The sequence below is a fragment of the Halyomorpha halys genome, unplaced genomic scaffold (assembly GCF_000696795.3).
Source record: "Halyomorpha halys isolate HHAL.00 unplaced genomic scaffold, Hhal_1.1 Scaffold419.1, whole genome shotgun sequence".
In the NCBI taxonomy this organism is placed as follows: Eukaryota; Metazoa; Arthropoda; class Insecta; order Hemiptera; family Pentatomidae; genus Halyomorpha; species Halyomorpha halys.
This window is the reverse complement of record NW_027114485.1, coordinates 49,875-62,864: the sequence shown is the minus strand read 5'-3', so window position 1 is coordinate 62,864 and position 12,990 is coordinate 49,875. Positions and strand designations below refer to the sequence as shown.

The following is a 12,990-nucleotide window of genomic DNA, read 5'->3' as shown; positions in this document are numbered from 1 at the left end:
AAATATATACTCTAGTTCACTGTAAGTAAAGAGATAAACGTTGCTCGTAATATAGGAAACCTTCATCGAGTTAATTACTCATCAATATCACAGTAAAATTTTAATGTAAAAACAAGATAGGTTATTCTAGAGGAAAATTCTCTTTGCCTCCTCCATCCAGGACATTTTTTATTTTATTTTTTTTCAAAAGAACAACCAATAATCCGTTAATATATATCGGAAAACTGGAAAAACAAAAGAGTGCCAAAGCTGATTTTTTTATAATAACCACATATCGCAGGTTGCCTTGAATACTGGTCCGTCTGATACATATATTGATAACTTTTTTTTGGTGGGTCTAGAGAATCAATCAATAATAACTTTGGAATACTACATCTTTTGGCGACGTTTCGCAACTTTATTGTTCGCATAGTCATGCCCTACAATGAGAATAACACAGTTTTTTAGAACATACACTATCTTCAAATCATTGTCGCAAAACTACAAGTACATAGTGCAATCTCTGACTAATAAATATTAAAATCAAAATATGGTTTAATACAAACATTACTTACAATTCTCAACTGCAGTGAGTTCTACACTATGATGCTGACATGTTCAAATTTGGTGAACGATTGAAACGGTTTTGAAATGAAAGTATGTGTGCTTAGACTTCGTCATACGTATCGCTTTTTGTTTTGGTTTATTTCTAGTTCAAATTCTATAGTAAAATTTAATTTGGAAGCGTAATTGTTAAATTCCCTCAAAACTATTTATTTTTCATTGTTTTTAGTTGGATTAGCGGTTATGATGTCATCAAAAAATTTGTTGATTTTAGAAAGAAGTGTGTATCAACACAAATATAACTCTATAACAACCACAACAAACCTGACAAAACAGCTCTCACTACAGATTTTAGACAAATAGGACATAAAATTAATTGGTGCACAAAAAATCAAACATCGGTAAAAACACAACTTCAAGAGAAATTCCAAAGAAATGATCGCAATGTATAAATGTAGAAAAACATAAGTATGGAGCCATCAATTAAAAATCAGATGTGCAAAATTGATATTCATGTTATTCTAACGTAATAAATACATAGAGACACGATTAATAACATTAATAGAAACAGACAAAATAGCAACAACAGACTACCTAGTGAGAAATAAACAAAAAAAAAACTTATTTTGGCGAAGCCTAAACACACCATACTTTAATTTCACAACCGTTGAAGTGCTTCCCAAAATTTGAACATGTTAGCATCATAATGTAGGGCACACTGCAGTTGAGGATTGTAATTAATGTTTGTATTAAATCATATTTTGATTTTAATATTTATTGGTCAGAGATTGCATTATGTACTTGTAGTTTTGCGACAATTATTTGAAGAGAGTGTATGTTCTAAAAAACTGAGTCTTTCTCATTGTCGGGCATAACTATGCAAAAAATAAAGTTGCGAAACGTCACCAAGATATGTATTAGTACAAAGGACCCACCAAAAATAATGTATATATATAATTTTTTTTTCTTTGAGGTACTTAACAGATTATACCTTAGTCTGGTGGTAATTGGTGACAATCCTAATAGCTTCGAGATAGTCTATAGTAGGATCCAAGTGAGAAAATAACCCAAATTTGTGGTACTATCTTTGGAAAACGTCCATTTTTAAATAAAATCAAACTTTTATTTTTTTTTCAAAACAGTGACATGACTGTTATGAACAATCAATTTCCCAACTTTCGCTGGAAATCTCCTGCTTTGTAAATGGCACTGGCTAGATAAGGTCATATGGTTTATTTTCAGTTTAAAAAAAATTATCCTGTATTTTAGTAGTCAACACAATTGTACATTTCGAAAATAGTCTAGTCCCAATTTATTAAGGATGAGAAATTGAAATGTCGAAGCTTCCAGTGTGAACTCATTGACACCATATCTGGATTCAGCTTGAAAACTAGTGAACTATTTTTTTCATAGCAATAAAAATCTTAAATTAAAAATAACAGATAGCGGAGGTAAAAAAAAATCAGTATATGTTTATATTTTAACCGTTTATTTTTGTTTCTATGAATTGAATAATAATAACCATAGTTTGTTAATTATAAAGTTTCCCATTGAACTATATTTCTTATTTTGAATATATTGTTTCTCTCTCCTCATATATATAACTTAAGTTTTGGGGAGAGCAAAAATACCTACAATAGTTTAAAAAAAAGTTAACAATATATGAATATAAGTATATACAGGATGTAATAGGATAAAGTTGACAAACTCCAAATGGTATTTAACACCTTCTGTGTAACAAAAAAAGTAGTCTACTTGACCTATGTCCGATACTCAGCAACCATGGAGGCATAATTTCAGTTTTTCAGTTTTTTCTTTAGAACATAACTTTTCTTCATAAAAAACCTCCTAGGGTCATACAGAAAAATTAAAACAACTGTCTGTACGCTCATTGAAATTTCTTAAAGAATTTCGGTTACACATTTTTAATATGGTTACACTGATCAAAATTAAAAAAAAAAAAATTGTAAATGCTACATTTTGAAAATTCTTATTTTTATTAATTTTTTTTGTAAATTACACTAAAACTTCTATATTATGGAAGTTTTTCAATAGCACACTCACTTTTGCGATTGCCTCTCAATTTCTAATGTAATATAAAATATAATTTAAACAAAAAAAAATAAAGAAAGGAAAGGGATCGTGTGCTGTGATAAAATACAGATGCCGTCTACAATGAAAACACAGTTTGGCGAATTAAATTGATATGTTGAAACATTTTAAAAGTAGATAGAGAATTTTATATTGTTCCTTTGTTGTTACTATATTTTTTATATATTTTACTATTTTGTTTTACGTTGTTACGCAATATATATTGTTACTATACAACTCCAAAACTATGAGCCCAAAATAAATTTATAATTTTTAAAAATCAACAATTATCATCATCATCACATTACAGTCCATCATTGGATTCTGATCCCGTCAAGCAGTTATACTCCAGCGGCCATCGAACCTTCCCAAACTTTATCATTTTGTAAAAAAAAAAAATAAAATAAAATTATTATGCTCCCTTAAATAGTGAAAGTTCGTCGAAATATTCGTTTCATGAGTTCAGTCCAATAGAAATACTCAATAGTAAATTCATTACGTTTCTTGTTCAGTCCATAATATTTAGCTTCAAATGTTCTCTTAAAAATCATTAAAATTTTCATTTTGAAAAAATGAACTGTTAGAGTTGTATTTATTAAATTTTTATAAAAATAAGAAATAAAATCCGGTGAGGTTTGCGCATCATACAACTTACTCATACTACCTTGAATTGAAACTAGTCCTTACACATTTCAAGGCAGCTATTTCCATATTATTCTGGAAGACAACCCCCTTACTATATATTCCATATAGCTAAGTAAAATCTAACTATTATATGACCAAGGAAAAACAGTGTTAAAAAATAAATAACAATAAGAGATATTTTTAATTTTTTTTTTAATAATTTTTTCAAATAAACCGAATTAGGTACTGTCTTTCTACAAAACATTTTTATTTTTATAGTGCTATGAAAATTCATTCAGTCAAAAGTCAGAGTTTTGGACGGTTGCGTAAAAATCGTTTCCTCATTTATTAAAAATTCAATTCGAGCCTTTCAATACGTCATACGCGCTTGGCCCACTATTTACCACATGTATGCCAAACTTGCGAAACAGAACTTACAGTTAAACACATTTTGACTGAATGCCGAGTATATAACTCCCTCAAATCTTTATGCGAAATACCAGCGGATCTCCATTCCATCTTGTAAGATGACAAACAAACCGTGGATAAACTTTTTGAGTTTCTCCATTATTTCAAGCTCTACCATCAAATTTAATTAAATTTTACGACAGGTTTCCATGTTTCAATAGTGTAATTTCAATATAATCATATTCATGAATCCGGAGCCTTGCCCCTTTCAGTTTGTGGTGAAGGGTACAGCCTAAAAGTCCTAAATCAGAAGTCTATTCCTTGCTTATTCGCAAATCAAGGCAATAATGATCCATACGTGTTTGGTGTCTTAAAATAATTAGAAAAAAAAATTAAATTCTTTTATAATTCATATTTATATTACTACTACAAATAAGATATGGTTGATCATTTCATATAAACAAAACTAATGGTTCTTCAGTTGATTTTTTTTTTTTAATATTCAGCATTTAACCCCATTTCGGCATTTTAAAGATATAACATGCACTAGATGATATATATAAATTTATTGTATATTTATACAACGAGATTTATCAAAATCGTAAGTACTGTTTTTGAAATAATTGAATAACTGTGAAAAATCGATTCTGTAAACTAAGACTTTCGGCCATTCGATTTTATCGAAAACGTTGGTGTGACATACCAGGCATATACCCGCCATACATATGTAATTTCGGTTTCGTAAAACTTTTCGTTTTTGAGAGAGATAAAATAGGATTTAAGAACTCACGTTCCCAAACCATAAATAACTTTCTAAACGGTAATTATTAAATTTTGATAAATTATAATATGAAATAAATATTCTTATCTTAAATTGTAAACCTGGTTTTATTTTATATTGATTCCTTTTGTTAGAATTTTTAAAAAATATTCATTACAACTCAAACAGTTTTTTTTTCTATCAAATTCCATTTTTCAATATTTTTTATTATATGTATTTTTTCAACTACTATGTTGTAACAATCTTTTATGGACTGAAATTACAAATAATTCAATTTGCATACTTCAAACTGTGTTCACCAGACTGTTGTCATAGAATAAAATATTATAATACTAAATTTCAAAGTTATTTTCTACAAAGCAAACTTCATCTGGTAAAATAATCGTTCTTTAATCAGTTACGTGGAAGTAATCAAAATTTGACTTCTATAACTCAGACAAACTTCGTATTGACCGGTGCAATTAATGAAGCACCCACTTCTTGTCATTGGTGGAATAGGCAGCTGTTAATTAGAACAGGCCTGGAGTACGAACTATCCACCTCATCCTGAATCTGACAACTGCCTCAAACTGGAATGATAACACAACAGTTACTGCTAACGGAGTTTATATTAAGATAAACTATCATGACCTAACTTTATTACTGTTTGTTATAATTATTATATCGGAATAAACCTAAAATGTGGATTGTTTAAATAATTTGCATGGTAACGCACATAGGCAATCAGTAATTAAAATTAAAACAATAGGTATTAGCCCACATCCTGAAACCATATAAACCATTAATTAATAAACCATGTGAGTTATCTTCCTTATAAATTCTTCATTCGAAAATTGGACATTTCGTGATTTAGCCACATCCTCAGGATTTTTACTCCTATTTTTTCTAATAATTTAAATACAGTTATATATAATTAGTTCTCTCGACTGTTTCCAATGTAAATAAATCGTTGTTCACTTATTACTCAACAGAATGGGTTGAAAGTGTGAAAAATATTAAAGTAAAATGTAAAAAATTAAAAAAAAAAAAAAAATTCTAAAGGAGAACTAACATATTGAAAATAAAAAAAATGTTTTAATTGTAATTACTATTTTTTATTTATTCTAAAAAAACAGCAATACACGAAATTCAAACTAGATGTACTGTTGTGCTCTGAGTTGATGGATGGATATCTTTATTAATTTATGTACTCAAATATATTATTTTAGTATTATTTTTATGTGTTCAAAAATAAAATAAATCAACATCAAAGATAAAAAGTGATTCACAAATAGTAAAGATTTGAAAATAAAAAAAAATTTAGTAGTACTAACTATTTTTTATTCTAAAAAAAAAAACAGATTTACTCAGAACATAACACGGAAAACTGCTAACTCTGAAATTAAAACCTAAGTAATTACAATTAACTTTTTTATAAAATTGTAACAAAGTATACATGGAATCATTATTTGAATCTTATTTTGGGTACTCGATTTTCTTTTTTTGTTTTTTATTTATTCGATTCATAGTTTTTTTAATGTACTCAAAAATCAAATAAATCAATATCAACGACAAAAAACGTTTTACAAATAGTAAACATAAGAAATAATATTAAAAAAATACTAACTTGAAAAGAACCAATCTAAACAAAAAATAAAATCAATTAAAAAGACCATCTGATATATAATCAATGAATTAAAAATAAACCAAAATCCTAGAAAAAAAAATTTATTTGCATGTTTTAAAATTTAAATAAGCTTTTAACATATCTGTGAGTTGGGATGACAAAAAAAAAAACCAAGTCCAAATTCCTTTTCTAAAGAATAATGAATTTGAACAAACTGATAGTTTTCAAAATTAAAAATGAATGTATCTTAGGTAGATACATAATTACTTATATTTTCTTATAAATTTGTAATTGTCGTTTGAAAATAAACTTGAGAACTGTCAGTAGTTCAATTTCTTTCTATTTTCTATTTTTTGAAAAAATCACCCAGGATGCATTGAAAAATATACACCTTTTTCTTTTGGTTTAAATAGTTGAACATGGTTGTTACAGGCATTGAAATTCCAGGAATACTGAGAAAAGTCATCAATATTGAATGAGAATAAATAATTAGAAAAGATACTAAAATTAATTTTTTTTTTATTTTATTCTCACTGTAATATTTTTTATAATTTAGTATACACGAACAAGAAATATGAATAAATGATAAATCCTTATAAATTCATCAATGTCACACTTCACCATGACGTTTTCCAATTTTTTTTCTTATTTCATTAATCCATCACATTCATGTACGACTGACATCCAAAGTTTAATAAGAACGATCAGTAATTTGTAATTATTTAAAAAAAATTAATTAGAATTTTTAGACCTTTTAAATATTTTTTGTCATTAATAGTATAAAACTAGAAATTATGTAATTTTTATAATCGATTTCCTTACATTCCAAAGTGATACAAATCAGGGAACTAAATGAGTTCTACTAAGCAGGCCACCCCCGACAACTGCAATGAGTCTATTTAGAGTTACCTAATCCCAACCATTTGTCTTTCTTAGTTCCGAGTTGTTTGGACGTAATCAAACTTGTCAACTTGCCCAATTTGTTTCTCAGAGAGACTAATCGATTATCAATACAAACCCGGAGCCCTGGAATATGTTTGGTATCACTTAATAAGAAAATTTAAATTCCTAACTTAAATAAGTTTTTAAAATTGGGATTTAAATTTTCTAATAATAAAACTAATAAACTAATAAAATCAAGTTGTTACTTTAAAACGTTATGAATAATTCAGGTCAGGCTCCTCACATAATATCAATAATAATTCATACTGTCATTCAAAAATTGTGTTTCCAAACAAAGTGACCGACTAGCACCTATTAGATGGATAGATATCTTTATTAATTTATGTCCTCAAATTCATTTTTTTAGTATTATTTTTATGTGCACAAAAATAAAATAAATCAACATCAAAAATAAAAAGCGATTCAGAAATAGTAAAAATTAAAGACTATTATCTTAAACCAAAGAAATTATTCCATCGGATTTATAATCGATTAATTTAACTAAAGACATTAAAAAGTTGATTATGAAAATAAAAAACTGTTCTAGTTGTAATTACTATTTTTTTTTTAAATCTAAAAGAAAAGAACAATACAAAATGCAAATCCAATGTACTCAGAACACGACAAGGATAGATGCTAACTCAGAAATAAATAAAAAAATGAGTAGTTATTATTAATCTTTTAATAAAAATGTAACAAAGTATACATGGGATCATTATTTCTATCTTATTCTGTGTACTCGGTTGTTTTTATTAATTGGTCAATAAATCCTCACAAAATATGTGTTGCTGAAACCTCCTACCCCGAAGACTCTTGCAGAGCCTCGTTTGGGAACCACTGGCCTATCCTATGAACAAGGGACATTTTGATATATAATTTTGTACTTGTGACTAAGACACTATTTGAATGGTTAGTTATAAAAACAAATATAAGTTATAAAATAATTATAAATAAAACAATAATAAAATAATTTTTTAAAAAAATAAGATTAAAATAAACCATGTTTCGAAGTTTCATATATTTAAGCAAGGCTTACAAATATTGTCTTAGTTGAACGATCTCATAAATAGTGATAGAATGGTACATAGTTAATCATATACTAGAACATTTCAGAATTTTTCGTTTTATATAACGTAGAAAGTTGCCCCGTTGTTGAGCTTTGCGTGACAATAAACACTGCAGAACTTTTATCAACTTTTCGATAAAAACCCTCTCAATGTAAATTGCTATGCAGAACAATTTATGAATACGTACTGACTTTTAAACAATTAATTGGTACGTAACATAATAATCAAATGGGTTATCGTTTCATCTATATTCAGAGATCCTCCTTATTTGGATCATTTGGTCCTTATTTGGCTCCTCACCAATATAGTCAAGATGCTTTTGTTGTTTTTTTTCGTACCCTCCTGTAAAGATTTTAATTGGTATTTAGTACGTACATATAGGAGGTATGCTATATGTATTGCTGGGTATGAAGGATACCTTGGATTGCCTTTTGGGATTATAAGGTTAGGTGAGGTGTCCAATGAAGGTTGTAAACTTGGTTGGCTTACGCTAGTGGATTATTGGAACGGGGAGGGACCGTTCCGCTGGTGGAATGGTGAAAATTTAGACCTCAGACTTGAAGAGTCTAAAGCCTTCCCTCGTTGAGGACGTCAAGATGCTCTGTGAGTTAAAACACTTCTATTATCTAGAAGTAAACTAAAGTAAGCGAGATCCATAAACTGTTGGGCACAAACGACCCGTTGGAAGACTCGTTGGCTTGTATTTTTACAACAGTGAATAACGGAGATCTCTCACCCACTTGTAAGCAATCTGCCTTCGTAAATCTCACCAGCTTAAAATATCTCGTTCGGTTCTCCGCATGGGGACTGCTTCAATTTATTCATGGTGCTTTCGTGTTGTGTGACCGTCAAAAGTCCTCGAAATTCCTCAAAGTTTTCTCAGGAACAAGTAAGACAAAGCTTTAGAAGATCTTGAAAAATAGCAATTCCTTCGACCATCTCATTTAGTAAAACTATTGATAGTAAAATAGTTTGGTCAATTCTTACTCTGAGGTTTATAGACAGAGCTAAAGTAGTTTCAGACTTCATTTGAAAACCTTGGTCATGGATAAAGCACTCACCTACTACAGCTTGCAACAATTGATTCAGGCTTTGCTATTACAAAAATCTAAAAATATCACAAGAAAAAGTTCTAAAAAAGTACATAACCTTGCCATATATATATTAGTATAATTATTAAGATGTCATTTTGAAGCCATAATTATACCCTTCTGATATAAATAATTAGAAACCTCAAATGGTGAGTGAAAAGGGACTATCCATACCTTCATATGGTAGTAACTAATAGAATGTCACACTTCACGTAGATTCGTATGTTGTCATTAAATATCTTTATAGAAAAATAAATTGACAATTAAGATATTTGTTTTCTTTTTCAGGTACAGGTAGGGAGATAACTAAATAATTGAAAAACTTTCGGATGAAACTTATACAGGAAAGTGTAGCAATTATTAATGTTTGTTCTGTAAACGGGTTAACAAGCTTTTTACACCTAACAACTAACAGCTTATTAGATACTCAATTTAGCTGTAATCTCCACTCCAACAAATTTCATAGCATTTTGGTTTGTGGTTTAGTAATTTTTATTTTTTTTAATGTAAAATTAATGTATGCATTCCCTGTGACTAACCAAATAACACTAAAATATTTAATTTATTTAAAACTTTAACTGTAATCATTAAACAGACTATTAAAGCTCTTCGTACAATAGGAAATTATTATTTATTTCTTACAACAAAAATATAATAGTACATTAAAGTCCCAACTCCTCCAGTATGGAGCTACATCTTTTTGCAGCGAATTCTTCAATCAAATACTAAAATCTTTAATATTGTAATTATTGTTATAATCGTTGATTGGAATAAACTAAATGTTGACTAGTTTGATTGATTGATTTTAACAAAAGATATAATTCGTTATAATTATAAAAATTGAAAGTGCAGAGAGAATAAAGCAATGAAATACTGTTGAACAAAATTCACGTTTGTTTTTGTTTTGTCTTTGTTTTGTTTAGGGGCGCCAAACTTCATTGGTCATCAACGCCATTTATATTTTATTTAATTTTGCTAATATTCGTTAAATTTTATTTATTTTTTAATTTGATTATTTTATTTATTTATTTTATTATTATTATTTATTCCTTCTGATCAAGTTATATTTTTGTCAGTACATTTTGTGATTTTAAAAACTGAAACACCAATTTTATTGCTTTATCATCGTCTCCAAGGGTTTTTGAGATATCTAGGTTTAGTCCTAAGCTATTGAGGTGTGGTGTGAAATATGGGCATCGTTGGAAAACATGGTTTATTGTTAGATTGTTATTGCAATACTGGCAGTTCGGAGTGGGTGAGCCTCGTGTGACTTATTCTCAGCCTAGTCAGTACAACTTCCTCTCTACGGCATTTGCGGCTGGAGGTACCCCAGGGCTTGACGTCCTTTTTAATAATTTTTAATTTATTCATTGGGCTTTCGTTCCACAAAAATTGCCATTTATCTTTGACTTCCTTTACAAGAGGCCTGCTCATCTCTGACGGAGTTAAAATTGCTTTGCCCCGTCCGGGAAGCACGAGTGCTTCTCTTGTAGTGTGATCGGCTAGTTCATTCCCTGCGATTCCTATATGGCTTGGAACCCATATAAATGTTACTGACATACCCATATTGTGTAGTTTTTAAGTGAAAATGAATGCAGGAAATTTTCGGATGCTCTGGATACATACAATCCAAACCTTTTATCGAGACTACAAAATTCACGTGATTTGCAGATAACAGTTAAAATAATTGATTTCTGAACAGTAATCAACATATTATTCTGAATTGTTTTGGATAAATTGTAAATTTGGCTAAAAAATAATTAAACTATATTTCAATTCGTAAAAAAACACAAGAAATATATTATATTCACTAGAAAATACCTCCGATTTGAATATTATATCAAATGACAAAGAACTTTATTTATAATTTTAAAAGCAGATTGTTAAAGATTGCTTGCAGGCTTTCAAAAACGGTAGTATTGTCGGGATTTAATCTCAGAAGTGCTGTCAACAACATACTAGGCAGCGATTCAACCAACAATAACATATGCGAAATAAATTTGTTAAAAAGGACACTCATATTAAAGAAAATATTTAATAAATCGAATTCGCTCAAATAATGTTAGCTATAAAAATCATTGAAGATTATGGGACAGTGGCTTATATGAACCAATGAGGTATTTGAGTTCATAACGTACTACTGATTCATTAGTCAGTGAGGTGAGAAACTCGGTTTATTTCTAAGATGGTAGGAGCGAGATTTAACTATACGCAACTTGAAAGACCGAGAGAGAGAACTTGAGAAAGAGATCTTCCATGGTCTTTCTTGAACCTGTGTTCGTACCACGATTATGAGTCAGGCAACATTCAATACTCCAAATTTACACGCTGTTAGTCAAAAGGATAATTTAATTAATGTGGGATTGATAAATATTAAGAATTGAAGTAAAACGAATATTTAATCGTTCAGAATTTTTTTTTTCATATATCACCTAGTTAATAAAAAGGTTTTAATAATGTAAATATTAAAATATTAGGGTCGAGTCACTAATAACTTCTTTTTTTTTTTACTAGGCATTTTTTTTCTCTCATTAAATTATAAAATGTAGAGATGTTTTCGACAGCCTGCCTGACTTCCTCTTCAGAATTGAATGTTTTTCCATTCAAAAACCGTCCATTTCAGAGGGTAAAAAAATCCGAAACAGTAAATTAATGATCTTCTAGTGTAAGAGTTTCTAGAATTAATATGAATTTGGTGAATGACACAATCTTCCTTGTTTAACTGTAACAGTTTATTTCATTTGCAGCGACGTTTCGGGATTATCTCCCATCTTCAGGTTGCTATAAAACCAAATTCAACAAAATTTAAACACATGCTTACAACATTAATTATTAATTAATTAAGGTAATTATTCTCCTTAAAAATGCATAATAGTTAATATTATAAAAAGTTTTTTTATTAAATAAGTGACAATAATATGATTCAATATTAGCATTAATGACAAATTAAGGAGTTAATTATACTTTATATATAAAGTAGTTTTATCATGTAAATAGTTTTGATGATTATATGATATAGTAGTGATGTAAGCATGGGTTTAAATTTTGTTGAATTTGGTTTTCTAGCAACCTGAAGATAGAGGATAATCCCGAAACGTCGTTGTAAATGAAATAAACTGTTACAGTTAAACAAGGAAGATTGTGTCATTCACCAAATTCATATTAACAGAAACAGTTTATCGTAACTTGTATCACACAAAACACTAAATGAAGCCTCGTCTATATAGTGAAAAGAAAAACTTGTGTCATGGTAACTCATAGTGGGAAGATACGAACAATAGATTCTACTTAGCTACATCGGAAGTTACTTATAACATGAGCTAATAATAATTAATCACTTTAAATTGAATTATAACTATTTTCTTATATTTCTAATTTTATTTTTGCAGGTATCCATTCACACAGATTCAATATCGTGTTTGGTACTGTTTACGCTTCTACATTATTTTCTTTTAACCAACTTTTTTTGGATGTTTGTCGAAGGTAAGTAAATAATATAAGTGTTAGTTTCTAATATAATATTCAATTGTTTGAGAGTGGTTAGTGTTAATAAAAACTCAATTTCAAATTATTCTAGTTTCTCAGCATTAGTTTATATGACTCTACAACTTTTCGGATCTTATTATTATTTTATCAACATATTATTACTGCCAACTTTTACTATTATTTTCAATATATTATTCCCTCACACATAACACTAATATTTTCTATCTTACCTCATTCTTGATATGTCACATATCACTGAAAGGTGTTTTCAATACAAGCCTATTGCCCAAGTTAATATGTATATACGTACTCAATGACATAAATATTGATAGCTGTTTTCTCGACTGTTGT

General features: G+C 28.7%; 1 protein-coding gene across 3 annotated transcripts in view; it reads left to right on the top strand.

Annotated features, from left to right (window-relative positions):
- The window catches only part of LOC106682506 (diuretic hormone receptor), a 283,519-nt gene that overhangs the window by 220,888 nt on the left and 49,641 nt on the right, over nucleotides 1-12,990 (top strand). For 2 of the 3 annotated variants that reach the window (XM_067051687.1, XM_067051685.1), the window contains one exon: nucleotides 12,540-12,636. In XM_067051687.1, coding sequence (XP_066907788.1) covers nucleotides 12,540-12,636 — 97 coding nt within the window. The remainder of the gene's footprint in view (nucleotides 1-12,539; nucleotides 12,637-12,990) is intronic. The other variant, XM_067051688.1, reaches the window with a different exon arrangement.